The following is a 15099-nucleotide window of genomic DNA, read 5'->3' on the forward strand; positions in this document are numbered from 1 at the left end:
TCCACAGTGAGTAAAGTTGTACCGTTGAAGAAAAAAAATCACGACAGCTGTGATGGAAACAGGACGTTTCCGTACAATTTTATAAATGTCGACAGTTTGTTCGTCTGTAAAAAATTCAGCTAGAAATGGCGATGGAAGCGTCTTTATGCGCAAATAATGATATAACAACCATCATATCGAAATAACGTGATGACATAGTGTGTTGTCCCCCACTACGACTCAGGAAAGCATGTAGTTATATTAGGCTACAGATTAAATAAGTTATGATGAACTCCACAGGGTGGTGAAAGTGCACAATGATCTTGATGCTCCTTTCCAATAAATATTGAGGATCTTATTCTGGTGACATGATGATCGATGCTTGACTGCCTTTAAACAACAGAAATATTCTCGCGCTTATCCATAATAATGCCATCATGTAGACTAGCCTACCCGCACAGCCTACCTGCACTGTATTTGCGAGCTGGCTAGAGCGTACGTGCCAAGACCAGAGTAGCCACATTTGCTTTTTAACGCAAAATTTTTTTGTGAGAAGATCAAAGTTGAAAATGCAACGGAAACACATTGAAAGACATCGATTTTCATTTGTTACATGAAAACTTAAGTGGAAAAACTTGTATCTGTGCCATCATGGCATCTGTGACAGCATGTGCAACACCATTGAAGCTATCTCCATTTTAAAGTGGCATGCGCCATGCTCTACCAACTGAGCTACAGAGGACCAACATGTGGGTAGTGGACAAGTGCACACTTCAGGAAAAAGTGTCAAGTATTGAGATGCATAGCCAGCGGGGAGACTCCAATCTTCCAAGAGCCCAAACATTGACATCTATTTGGCCAAAACACAATGTGCTATACAATACTGTAATGTACTGTACTGAACTGTACAGAACTTTGAGTTTCTTACATATGAAGAAAGGGCCCATGGACTATTGATCTGGCGGTCTGGATCTTGAGACCACTCGAGACCACATTAATTTGGTCTTGAACTTATTACGGTCTCAACTCACTGAGTCTGGACCTTGGGACCAATGACCTGGTATAAATCTTTGTCTTGGCTCCTGGATATTACCTTAGTCTTTGGTTTACAAACCATAGGCAACCCAATTTGAAAAAGACAATACTAGCTGATCACTCCCAACCCATTGGAATCCCCACCCAGTTGACTACTTTTAAATGGTGGAAGCCCTCAATGGCAATGTCTATACTAAAACAAGTTAGATCCATCCAGAGTCCTCCATTTATGATTGACACTTGACACTGAAACGTCTGTTATTTTTCCAAAATAAATATAAGATAATTTGACATAATTAATTAGATGCATAAGTAATTCAATCAATCAGAAAGGTTCAGATTCATACAATCAAGACGGAACACTTTACAGAGAACAATATAGATTATATTTCTCTAGATTAAGTCTTAAAGTTTAGAAAATCCATTTAAACAATAATGTTACTATTTAGTTAATGTGGTATGCAGTGGAGATGATATTACCTCCATGACAGCCTTGGTGTGATCACCCAGGCAGGGGAGGCCCTGGATGGCCTCCAGACAGTGCACTGCTGACGGCAGACTCTTCAGGACTGAGGCTGCTTGACGGAATGCCAGGCATGGACCCTTACTTTCATTGAACTCAGAACTTTCAGCCAGTTCCTCCATCACATCCTACAGAGAAGAGGGGAGGATGGATATATGAGAGTGAGTGAGTGAGTGACTGAGTGACTGAGTGACTGAGTGACTGAGTGACTGAGTGAGTGAGTGAGTGAGACAATGAAAGGAGAGGGAAGAGAGGAGAGGGATGTGAGAAATATGAAGATGAGAAACAAAGATGAAACAAGGAAACCCAAAAGAATTGTGATATGAGGTCAGAGAAATAGAGGGATGGGAGAGGACAGAGAAAAAAACAAAGGGAGCGATAGTGTGGGGAAAGAAAGAGAGAGAGATATGTCAGGTGTGCACTCAAACATCAAATGCACTGACCCGTGGTGACAGTCAGACAGGGATCGGAGTACACAGTTCCCCTCTCCTTCACTCTCCTTCTTTACCCCCATCCATCTGTCTTCCCGCCATGGTAGGCCCAGGCGCACAGGCCTTCTACTGGATGACCGCACAGTGACATGTTGGTCGGTGTGCGCTAGAGAGGAACCTGTCATTTTCCTCTTGTTGACAAAAGGCTCCCCAGGGGCCTGCAGTGCTCTCTCCTCTCTGAAGCAACATGGTGGTTCAAACGAAAGTAAAGAACAACTGGCAGGAGTTTTCCCTTTTGTTATTTTCAGAAGAAGGATTTGGCCGGGGGGGAGGGGGCGGGTTTATGCATGAGCTGTCCCAGAGGACACCATGTTCCAGGAAAGAGAAGCTTCATTACTCGATACCCATTGCTCTGCATTGATATACAGAACAGACTCATGGTAAATGTAGGTATGTACAGTCAGGTCCATAATTATTGGCACCCTTGATAAAGATGAGCAAAAAATACTATATAAAATAAATAATACAAATACTGAGCTATATTGCATGCAAAAAAAAAGGGAAATTTTATTATTTTATACTAATCTAATTGCTCAGAGAAAGATATTTTGCTTAACAAGCAATACAAAAAATTAGGGATCAAAATTCTTGGCTCCCTACCCTTGCGAGGATAACAACACTGTGACTTTTTTGAAAATGTTTGATGAGATTGGAGAGCACACTGAAAGGGATCTTAAAACATTCCCCCATAAATAATCTTTCCAGCTCCTTGATATCCTTTGTCTGCACTTATGGACTGCCCTCTTCAAATCAGACCACAGGTTTTCAATGGGGTTCAAGTTCGGAGACTGTGGCAGAGGCAGCCAGGTTTTTGGCCATAAGGGGATCTTCCATCAAGACAATAACCCCAAGCACATGTCCAAATCTACAAAGAAATGGTTAATTGACCACAAAGTCAATATACATGACCATCTCCCAATGTCTGTTGGAAAGCAGACTGAACTCTAAAATTTTGCCTGTGCTTAGCTCGAATCCGTTTATTTTTATACAAAAAAACTTCCTAGTCCTTGCCAATGACAAGCATACCCATAACATGATGCAGCTACCACCATGCTTGAACATATGAAGAGTGGTACTCGGTGATGTGGTGTTGGATTTGCCCCAGGACATCAAGTTAATATCAGGTATCAAGGTAAGACCCAGATGCAGACATGTCGAATTGACTATGGTTTAATATTCCAACAGGGGCAGGCAATAGACAGGTCAAGGCAGGCATGGGTCGGTAAACCAGAGGTGAGGCAAAGGTACAGTTCAACAGGCAGGCTCAGGGTCAGGGGCCGGCAGAGTGGACAGGCAGGCGGGCTCAGAGTCAGGACAGGCAAGGGTCAAAACCAGGAGGGCGAGAAAAAGAGAGACTGGAAAAAGCAGGAGCTGATAACAAAAACGCTGGTTGACTTGACAAACAAGATGAACTGGCTACAGACAAACAGAGAACACAGGTATAAATACACAGGGGATACTGGGGAAGAAGGGTGATACCTGGAGGGGGGTGGAGACAATCACAAGGACAGGTGAAACAGATCAGGTTGTGACAGTTCATTTCTTTGCCACATTTTTTGCAGTTTAACTTTAGTGTCTTATTGCAAACAAGATTCATGTTTTAGAATATTTTGATTCTGAACAAGCTTCCTTCTTTTCACTCTATCATTTATGTTAGTTTTGTGGAGTAACTACAATGTTGTTGATCCACCTCAGTTTCTCCTATCACAGCCATTAAACTCTGTAACTGTTTTAAAGTCACCATTGGCCTCATAATGAAATCCCTGAGCGGTTTCCTTCCTCTCCGGCAACCGAGTTAGGAAGGACGCCTGTATCGTTGCAGTGACTGGGTGTAATGATACTCCATCCAAAGAGTAATTAATAACTAAACCATGCTAAAAAGTGATATTCAATGTCTGCTTTTTTACCAATAGATGTCCTTCTTTGCAAGGCATTGAAAAACCTACCTGGTCCTTTTTGTTGAATCTGTGTTTGAAAAGCACTGCTCGGCTAAGGGACCTTGCAGATAATTGTATGTGTGGGGTACAGAGATAGGATTGCCATTGATAAATCATGTTAAACACTATTATTGCACACAGATTGAGTCCATGCAACTTATTATGTTACTTGTTAAGCACATTTTTACTCCTGAACTTATTTAGGCTTGCCATAACAAAGGGGTTGAATACTTATTGATTCAAGACATTTCAGCTTTTCATTTTGTATTAATTTGTAAAAATGTATAATAACATAATTCCACTTTGACATTACGGGGTTCTGTGTGTAGGTCAGTGACACAAAATCTCAATGTAATTCATTTTAAATTAAGGCTGTAACACAACAAAATGTGGGAAAGTTTGCACGTTTTTTCTCTCCTGGTCTGGTTGAGTAGTGAGCTAGATCAGTGCGGTCACCAACAGTGTGGCCGGGCCATGGGTGATCTGTCATGGTGCCTCGGGTCAGCAGGCAAGACCTGAGCCCAGACTGGCAGAAGGCTCCACTGACCCGTTCACAACATGCAGCGAGAGGATGACCTCAAACACACCAACAAGCACGCACACACACACACACACACACACAAACAGACAGGTAGTTCACACGCATGCATGCACACTCACACAACACACTCCCACGCATGCACAGCTGGGCTCCCTTCACACCATGAGATAACATGAGGATTGAGGCCTTCATTGAGAGGGGTGAGAGGGCAGGCTCATGCTGTGCTGGGATACTCTGTCTGCACTGTTGGTCTTCCTGGAGGAGCTAGCTTGGTAGCTACTGTAGCAGGGGGAGCCTTATCCATAATTTAACTAGTACCACTGTACAGAGTGGGGCAGCTTTCCACTGATTATGGGGAAAGACATCTTAGCTCTATTTGTCTAGTACGGGCATTGGTTGAATAGTACAGGTATCGTATGGCACCTGTGCCAAGGCTTTGCCTCACTGCCCCAAGCAAGTGTATAAAATTGACTAAATAAGTGAAAGTGCATTTGTTTTGAATTTGCATTGGTTTTCCATAATGGCTACTGCTTTGGACCTGACCACGTTTGTGAGAGTATTTCTTATGTGTGAAGATAATGTGTCTTGAGAGTGCTTTTAAAGGAAGGTGAAGGGTGTGTAGCGAAGATGCATTAGGCGCGTCTCTTTCCAGAATGCGCTCTTTCCTGCCTATCCATGTGCTTTCATTGTTTGAATTATTGTTTTAGCGTTGGTCTTTATATATTCCCCATTACATACATCACTGGTAGTAAATGAACTATTCATCCCCATAATTTCTAATCTACAATGTTTGGTTACAGTAATTTCTGTTAATGTATCAATATATTATTACAGTCATTTACCATTCTTGGAGTGGGCATGTTGTTTGCGTGTTCACCCCCCCCCCCCCCCCCCCCCCCATGCTACAGTTGTGAGAAACAAGATTTGGTGTGTCAGAGCACGCATAATAGTAACTGGCCTGCGCACAATGTATAAAAGTGCCCATTTGGGGATGTCTGATAGAGGTGGAAAAACTCTAGACCTCCTTTACTCCACACACACAGAGATGCATACAATGCTCTCCTCCGCCCTCCATTTGGCAAATCTGACCATAATTCTATCCTCCTGATTCCTGCTTACAAGCAAAAACTAAAGCAGGAAGTACCTGTGACTCGCTCAATACGGAAGTGGTCAGATGATGCTAAGCTAAAGGACTGTTTTGCTAGCACAGACTGGAATATGTTCCGGGATTCATCCAATGGAATTGAGGAGTATACAACCTCAGTCATCGGCTTCATCAATAAGTGCATCGACAACGTCATCCCCACAGTGACCGTATGTACATATCCCATCCAGAAGCCATGGATTACCAACAACATCCGCATCGAGCTAAAGGCTAGAGCTACCGCTTTCAAGGAGCGGGACACTAATCTGGAAACTTATAAGAAATCCCGCTATGCCCTCAGACGAACCATCAAACAAGAAAAGAGTCAATACCGGATTCTGATTGAATCCTACTACACCGGCTCTGAAGCTCTTCCGATGTGGCAGGTCTTGAAAACTATTACGGACTACAAAGGGAAACCCAGACGCGAGCTGCCCATTGACGCGAGCTTACCAGACGAGCTAAATTACTTTTATGCTCGCTTCGAGGTAAGCAATATTGAAGCATACATGAGAGCGCCAGCTGTTCTGGACGGCTGTGTGATAACAGTAGCCGATGTGAGCAAGACCTTTAAACAGGTCATTCGGGGCCAGACGGATTACCAGAACGTGTACTCAAAGCATGTGCGGACCAACTGGCAAGTGACTTCACTGACATTTTCAACCTCTACCTGACCGAGTCTGTAAAACCTACATGTTTCAAGCAGACCACCATAGTCCCTGTGCCCAAGGAAGTGAAAGTAACCTGCCTAAATGATCACCGCCCCGTAGCACTCACGTTGGTAGCCATGAAGTACTTTGAAAGTCTGGTCATGGCTCACATCAACAGCATCCTCCCGGATACCCTAGACCCACTCCAATTCGCATACCGCCCCAACAGACTCACAGATGAGGGAATCTCAATCACACTCCACACTGCCCTTTCCCCCCTGGACAAAAGAAACACCTATGTGAGAATGCTGTTCATTGACTACAGTGTTCAACATCATAGTGCCAACAAAGCTCATCACTAAGCTAAAGACACTGGGACTAAACACCACCCTATGCAACTGGATCCTGGACGTCCTGACGGGCCCGCCCCCAGGTAGTGAGTGTAGGCAACAACACGTCTGCCACGCTGATCCTAGACACTGGAGCCCTTCAGGGGTGTGTCCTTAGTCCCCTCTTGCAGCCTATGTTAACAGCCTGTAGGGAGGAGGTCAGAGACCTGGCAGTGGGGTGCCAGGACAACAACCTCTCCCTCAATATGAGCAAGACAAAGGAGCTGTTCGTGGACTACAGGAAAAGGCTGGCCAAACAGGCCCCCATTAACATCGATGGGGCTGTAGTGGAGCGGGTCGAGAATTTCAAGTTCCTTGTTGTCCACATCACCAACAAACTATCATGGTCCAAACACACCAAGACAGCCATGAAGAGGGCACGACAACACATTTTCCCCCTCAGGAGACTGAAAAGATTTGGCATGGGTCCCCAGATCCTCAAAGATTTCTACAGCTGCACCATCGAGAGCATCCTGACCGGTTGCATCACCGACTGGTATGGCAACTGCTCAGCATCTGACCATAAGGCGCTACAGAGGGTAGTGCGTACGGCCCAGTACATCACTGGTTCCAAGCTTCCTACCATCCAGGACCTATATAATAGGAGGTGTCAGAGGAAATCTGCAAAAAATGTCAGAGACTCCAGTCACTCAAATCATAGACTGTTTTCTCTGCTACCGCACGGCAAGCGGTGCCAGAGCACCAGGTCTAGGACCAAAAGGCTCCCTAACAGCTACTACCCCCAAGCCATAAGACTGCTGAACAATTAATCAAATGGCCACCAAACTATTTACATTGACCCTCCCTCCATTTGTTATGTACACTGCTGCTACTTGCTGTTTATTAACTTGGCCTAAGAACACCATGCGCAATGCCAAGCATCGGCTGGAGTGGTGGAAAGCTCACCGGCCATTGGAGCAGTGGAAACATGTCTGGAGAAATGATTCACTCTTCACCATCTGGCAGTCCTACAATGTGGGTTTGGCGGATGCTTGAAGAAGCAACCTGTCCCAATGCATTGTGCCAACTGTAAAGTTTATTGGAGGAGGAATACTGGTCTAGGGCTGTTTTTCATGGTTCGTGCTAGGCCCCTTAGTTCCAGTGAAGGGAAATCTTAACTCTACAGCATAAAATAACATTCTAGACGATTCTAGAATGTCATTGTAAGGGAGGACCCTTCCCTGTTTCAGCATGACAATGCCCCCGTGCACAAAGTGAGGTCCATATAAAAATGGATTGTCGAGATCGGTGTGGAAGAACTTGACTGGCCTGCACATTTCCCTGACCTCAACCTCATCTAAGACCTTTGGGATGAATTTGAACGCTGAGGCCTGAGACAGGCCTAATCGTCCAACATCACCAATTATCTTGTGGATGACTGGAAGCAAGTCCCAGCAACATTGGAAGCAAGTCCCAGCAACAGCATTTTGGAATGAGATGTTCGACTAGCAGGTGTCCACATACTTTTGACAATGTTGTGTATATGTATTTATTGTCATAAAAGTTTTTATTTTAAAGGCTAATAAGGCTGTTGGAACCATTCATTGATGTTTCTAGGAAGAACCCTCCAAATATAAAACGGTTCTCAGTAGAACCTTTAATATATGGTTCTAGGCAGAACCCTTCATATAGGATTCTAGGTACAGTTGAAGTCAAAAGTTTACATACACTAAGTCATTAAAACTCGTTTTTCAACCACTCCCCAAATTTCTTGTTAACAAACTATAGTTTTGGCAAGTCGGTTAGGACATCTACTTTGTGCATGACACAAGTCATTTTTCCAACAATTGGTTACAGAGATTATTTCACTTATAATTCACTGTATCACACATAATTCACTGTATCACAATTCCAGTGGGTCAGAAGTTTATATACAATAAGTATGTGCCATTAAACAGCTTGGAAAATTCCAGAAAATTATGTCATGGCTTTAGAAGCTTCTGATAGGCTAATTGACATAATTTGAGTCAAGTGGAGGTGTACCTGTGGATGTGTTTCAAGGCCTACCTTCTATCGCAGTGCCTCTTTGCTTGACATCATGGGAAGATCAAAAGAAATCAGCCTAAACCTCCAGAAAAAAATGGTAGACCTCCACAAGTGTGGTTCATCCTTGGGAGCAATTTCCAAATGCCTGAAGGTACCACGTTCATCTGTACAAACAATAGTATGCAAGTATAAACACCACGGTACCACGCAGCCATCATACTGCTCAGGAAGGAGACGCGTTCTGTCTCCTAGAGATGAACGTACTTTGGTGCGAAAAGTGCAAATCAATCCCAGAACAACAGCAAAAGACATTGTGAAGATCCTGGAGGAAACAGGTACAAAAGTATCTACATCCACAGTAAAACGGGTCCTGTATCGACATAACCTGAAAGGCCGCTCAGCAAGGAAGAAGGCACTGCTCCAAAACCGCCATAAAAAAGCCAGACTACGGTTGCAACTGCACATGAGGACAAAGATCGTACTTTTTGGAGAAATGTCCTCTGGTCTGATGAAACACAAATAGAACTGTTCGGCCATAATGACCATTGTTATGTTTGGAGGAAAAAGGGGGAGGCTTGCAAGCCGAAGAACACCATCCCAACCGTGAAGCACGGGGGTGGCAGCATCATGCTGTGGGGTTGCTTTGCTGCAGGAGGGACTGGTGCACTTCACAAAATAGATGGCATCATGAGGAAAGAAAATTATGTGGATATATTGAAGCAACATCTCAAGGCATCAGTCAGGAACTTGAAGCTTGGCCGCAAATGGGTCTTCAAAATGGACAATGCCCCCAATAATACTTCCAAAGTTGTGGCAAAATGGCTTAAGGACAACAAAGTCAAGGTATTGGAGTGGCCATCACAAAGCCCTGACCTCAATCCTATAGAAAAGGTGTGGGCAGAACTGAAAAAGCGTGTGCGAGCAAGGAGGTCTGCAAACCTGACTCAGTTACACCCGCTCTGTCAGGAGGAATGGGCCAAAATTCACCCAACTTATTGTGGAATGCTTGTGGAAGGCTACCTGAACCATTTTACCCAAGTTACACAATTTAAAGGCAATGCTACCAAATATTAATTAAGTGTATGTAAACTTCTGACTCACTGGGAATGTGAGGAAAGAAATAAAAGCTGAAATAAATCATTCTCTCTACTATTATTCCTACATTTCACATTCTTAAAATAAAGTGGTGATCCTAACTGACCTAAGACAGGGAATTTTTTCGATTAAATGTCAGGAATTGTGAAAAACTGAGTTTAAATGTATTTGACTAAGGTGTATTTACACTTCCGACTTCAACTGTATAAACATGTACAATGGGTTCTATGAAGAACCCTACATAGAGGGTTCTAGGTGGAACCCTTTGCAAATGGTTCTACCTAGCACCAAAAAGGCTTCCCATATGGTGACAAACTGAAGAACCCTATATGGTTCTATTTAGCACCTTTTTTCCCAAGAGTGTAGGTTGACAGAGACCAGGAGCATAAGGCTGAAATCCAACGGATTGGAATGTAACATGGCAAGACACTCTCACAGTACAAAATCAGGATCAGGAACATCTTAGAGGAAGGAGTAAATGAGCCATTTGCTTAAGGATACAGCACATCTTTACACCATCAAGGCAGCCTGTACTGGATTTAGTACTGAACTAATTGAGGCAGTTGTAGAACACAGGACAAATGAAATAAATATTTGACTTAGCCTATGTTGTCAACAACCTTCCAGCATTCAGATTACAACAAGCAAGAGAAATTCTGCACATCATCAGTAAAGTTTTTGGTGACGTTGAGGGTGTAGAGACTATTTTGATTACATGGGTTAAGTTGCTGAGGAAGATGAAGACTTTGAGACGGAAACACAACTCAGACACATAAATGAAAGGTACACTTGCACAAACATGGCACCACTGGTCAACAGTAGGCCACTAGAAGTAAGCTTTTAACACACAACTGTCGTTCTCCAGTGCATTCGAAAGTATTCAGACCCGTTCCCTTTTTCAACATTTTGCTACGTTACAGCCTTATTCTAAAATATATATTTTTTAAAATATCTTCATCAATCTACACACAACACCCCATAATGACAATGTGAAAACAGGTTTTTAGACATTTTTGCAAATGTATTACATATAAAAAACGGAAATACTTTATTTGCATAAGTTTTCAGACCTTTTGCTATGAGACTCGAAATTACGCTCAGATGCGTCCTGTTTCCATTGATCCTCCTTGAAATGTTTCTACAACTTGATTGGAGTTTACCTGTAGTAAATTTAATAGATTGAAAGTAATTTGGAAAGGCACACACCTGTCTATTTAAGGTCCCACAGTTGACAGCGCATGTCAGAGTTAAAACCAAGCCATGAGGTTGAAGAATTTGTCCGTAGAGCTCCGAGACACGATTGTGCCGAGGCACAGATCTGGGGAAGGGTACAAAAAAATGTCTGCAGCATTAAAGGTCTCCAAGAACACAGTGGCCTCCCTCATTCTTAAATGGAAGAAGTTTGGAACCACCAAGACTCTTCCTAGAGCTGGCCGCCCGTACAAACTGAGCAATTGGGGAGAAAGGCCTTGGTCAGGGAAGTGACCAAGAACCCGATGGTCACTCTGACAGAGCTCCAGAGTTCCTCTGAGAAGGGAGAACCTTCCAGAAGGAAAACAATCTCTGCAGCACTCCACCAATCAGGCCTTTATAATAGAGTGGCCAAACGGAAGCCACTCCTCAGTAATAGGCACATGACAGCCCGCTTGGAGTTTGCCAAAAGGTACCTAAAGGACTCTCAGACCATGAGAAACAACTCTTTGGCCTGAATGCCAAGCGTCACGTCTGGAGGAAACCTGGCACCATCCCTACAGTAAAGCATGGTGCTGGTAGCATCATGCTGTGGGGATGTTTTTCAGAGACCGGGACTGGGAGACTAGTCAGGATCAAGAGAAAGATGAACAGAGCAAAATACAGAGAGATTCCTGATGAAAACCTGGTCCAGAGTGCTCAGGATCTCAGATGGGGTGAAGGTTCACCTTCCAACAGGAAAATGGCCCTAAGCACACAGCCAAGACAACGCAGGAGTGGCTTCGGAAAAAGTATCTGAATGTCCTTGAGTGGCCCAGTCAGGTGCTTCAACGAAGTACTAAGTAAAGGGCCTGAATACTTACGTAAATGTGATATTTCATTTATTTTAAAAAATTTAAATTTGTAAAAATGTCATATAAACTGTTGTTGCTTTGTCATTATGGAGTATTGTGTGTAGATTGAGGAGGGAAAAAATATTTAATTACATTTTGAATAAGGTTGTAACGTAACACAATGTGAAAAATGTCAAGGGGTCTGATTAGCGTCCGAATGAACTGTATATAGTAGTTATTTAGTTGAATGCTTAGAAATGAGACTGTAACTATCTGTTACTTGTCCAAATGCCACTTATTAAAACTGTCATAACTCATGCTCCAAACTATCAGTGGTGTTCAATTCCAACTATTAGCATTATGGCTTTTTTCAAATTATGAATTATTCAAAAAGCATAAAACAAGATAGATTTTTACTTTGTTAAATTAGACAACAAAACAATTATGCACGGACATTTACACAGATAAAAAGTTGTACTGATAAATACAAAACATAAATAAATACAGATCGATACAAAATATTTCCAGTGACAATATTAGTTGACTTAGCCTACTCCTGCACCTTAACTCCCAATCACTGTCTACCCCTTAGTCAGTCTTGGTCAGGCTAAGCCAAACACATCCACAGCTAGCCTGGCACCCAATTTGTTTCAAATCAAACTGGAACATTTCTCCACTTCAATTTGGACCTCACCCACCCCAACAACTCACTGTACTTCACTTTTTGAGATAAGGTTTCTGTTAGAACCAGGCCCTCTTCTCTCTATACACCAAGTAACTCGGCTCAGTCATATACTCACTTGGTCTCTCCTATAACTGCTCCTCCCCCCGTTCTGACACCCAGGTGGCAACACGCATCTCTCTGTGCCTGGCAGATATCTCAACTTGGATGTCGGCCCACCACCTCAAGCTCAACAAGACGGAGCTGCTCTTCCTCCCGGGGAAGGCCTGTCCGCTCAAAGACCTCTCCATCGCGGTTGGCAATTCCACTGTCACACTCCCAGAGTGCAAAGAACCTTTTCGTGACCATTGGCAACACCCTGTCGTTCTCTGCAAACATCAAAGCATTGACCCGCTCCTGCAGGTTCATGCTCTACAACATCTGTAGAGTAAGACCTTACCTCACACAGGAAATGGGGTCCTAAACCAGGCACTTGTCTTCTCCCATCTGGACTACTGCACCTTGCTGTTGGTTGGGCTCCCCGCTTGTTCCATCAAACCCCTGCAACTTATCCAAAACGTATCAGCCTACCTGGTTTTAACCTTCTCTAGTTCTCATGTCACCCCGCTCCCCCACACACTCCACTGGTTTCCAGTCGAGGCTCACATCCACTATAAAACCACGGTGCTTACCTACCGAACACTAAGAGGAACTCCCCCTACCTTCAGGCTATGCTCAAACCCTACACACAAACCCTACACACCAACACTCCGTTCTGCCACCTCAGGTCTCTTGGCCCTCCCACCACTATGGGAGGTCAGCTCCTGCTCAGCCCAGTCCAAGCTCTTTACTGTCCTGGCACCCCAATGGTGCAACCAGCTTCCCCTTGAAGCTAGGACAGCAGAGTCCCTGCCTATCTTCCAAAACATCTGAAACAATACCTCTTCAAACAGTATCTTAAATAATCCCCCCCCCCCCCGATATTGAGGAAATGGGTACTTTCTATGTCTGTGACATGTGGTTGTCTCCTAGATATTTTAAGATGAATGTAAGTCGCTCTGGATAAGAGTGTCTGCAAAATGACTAAAATTAAGAAAAAAAATCTAATGTAACCTCAACTTCTCCACATCTGCCTCCTTCACATCCTGCATGTCGGACAGGAAGAAGCCAAAGCAGAGTCTTGCCTCACTATGTTTTGTGGTACCCCTCACTAGACCTGGTTGCATCTGGCACTGAATCTACTACCAAGTCATGTTTTATTCTCATGGTTTTCCCTTGCTTTGCTGTAATTGTTCAGCAGTCTTGTGACTTGGGGGTAGAAGCTGTTATGAAGCCTTTTGGACCAAGACTTGGCGCTCTGGTATCGCTTGCCATGCGGTAGCAGAGAGAGCAGTCTATGACTTGTGTGGCTGGAGTCTTTGAAAATGTTTTGGGTCTTCTGACACCGCCTAGTTTATAGGTCCTGGATGGCAAGAAGTGTGGCTACAGTGATGTACTGGGCCGTACACACTACCCTCTGTAACACCTTATGGTCAGATGCCGAGCAGTTGCCATACCAGACGGTGATGCAACCGGTCAGGATGCTCTTGATGGCGCAGCCGTAAAACCTTTTGAGGATCTGGGGACCCATGCCAAATCTTTTCAGTCTCCTGAGGGCGAAAAGGTTTTGTCGTGCCCTCTTCACGACTTTCTTGGTGTGTTTGGACCATGATGGGGGTTCTGAATGTTTCAGCCGCCTCATTGCCCTAAACGGGTACCTAAAGGAACTTTGCAGCAACAAGGTCTCCTTTTGCAACAATTTTAACTTGCTGCTGGGAGCAACCAGCAATCTTTAAAAGAGATGGGATTCACCCTATTTCCAGCAACTGCAAACTGTTTTAGACACTGACGGTCTTGGTCTGGTAGTGCTCCAATCCTCCCTGTCATAATTAGCAACAGAGGACATGGAAAGCATATTATGTGCAGTTAATGTAAGTAACCTAATTTATGTTCCTCTAACTCCCCTGAATACCATGTCAAGATTGTTTCATTGAATATAAGATCTAAATAAGTTGTTCACATGCAATTTATTATTTCCAAATACATTGATATTTTCATGCTAACTGAAACCCAAGACAGTAGGTTATGTATCAAAAAATCAAATGTAATCAATTTTTAGATGTAATTTTAAGGCAACAAAATGGGATGACTGTCTCTCGGTACCCTCCTCTTCATTGACATTCAAGGCACTAGAAGCTGATTTGTTTAAGTCTTAATAATGCTAAATATATGCTGTATTCGGCAATTATTGATATAAAAAAAATGGTATTATTGATATAAAAAGTTCTAACTATTGAAATCAATAATTAACATTCAATAAATTTTTCATATAGATACATACTTTGATATAAAAATGTCATTGGTATCAAAAATTACATTGTTGTAAAAAAAATGAAATTATTAATATAAACAATACAATGAATATACCTGTATGTTAAAATGGCTTTCCATACTCTAGTAGACTACTAAAAGAGGTTATGCCTACTGTTGGCCCCAACATACTGTCAATTGTAAATAGCTCACTGACCTCTGGCTCCTTTCCAGCCTGCTTTAAAACTGCTCTGATCCAACCTCTTCTTAAAAAGCCCAATCTTGACCCCTCTTC

At 43.2% G+C, this 15099-nt stretch overlaps 1 protein-coding gene across 1 annotated transcript in view; it reads right to left on the reverse strand.

Moving 5' to 3' along the window:
- LOC129853179 (DNA nucleotidylexotransferase) overlaps positions 1-15099 on the reverse strand; it is a 157767-nt gene that overhangs the window by 121871 nt on the left and 20797 nt on the right. The window contains exon 4 of the mRNA XM_055918934.1: positions 1495-1665. Coding sequence (XP_055774909.1) covers positions 1495-1665 — 171 coding nt within the window. The remainder of the gene's footprint in view (positions 1-1494; positions 1666-15099) is intronic.

Source organism: Salvelinus fontinalis, chromosome 1, assembly GCF_029448725.1.
Source record: "Salvelinus fontinalis isolate EN_2023a chromosome 1, ASM2944872v1, whole genome shotgun sequence".
Classification (NCBI taxonomy): Eukaryota; Metazoa; Chordata; class Actinopteri; order Salmoniformes; family Salmonidae; genus Salvelinus; species Salvelinus fontinalis.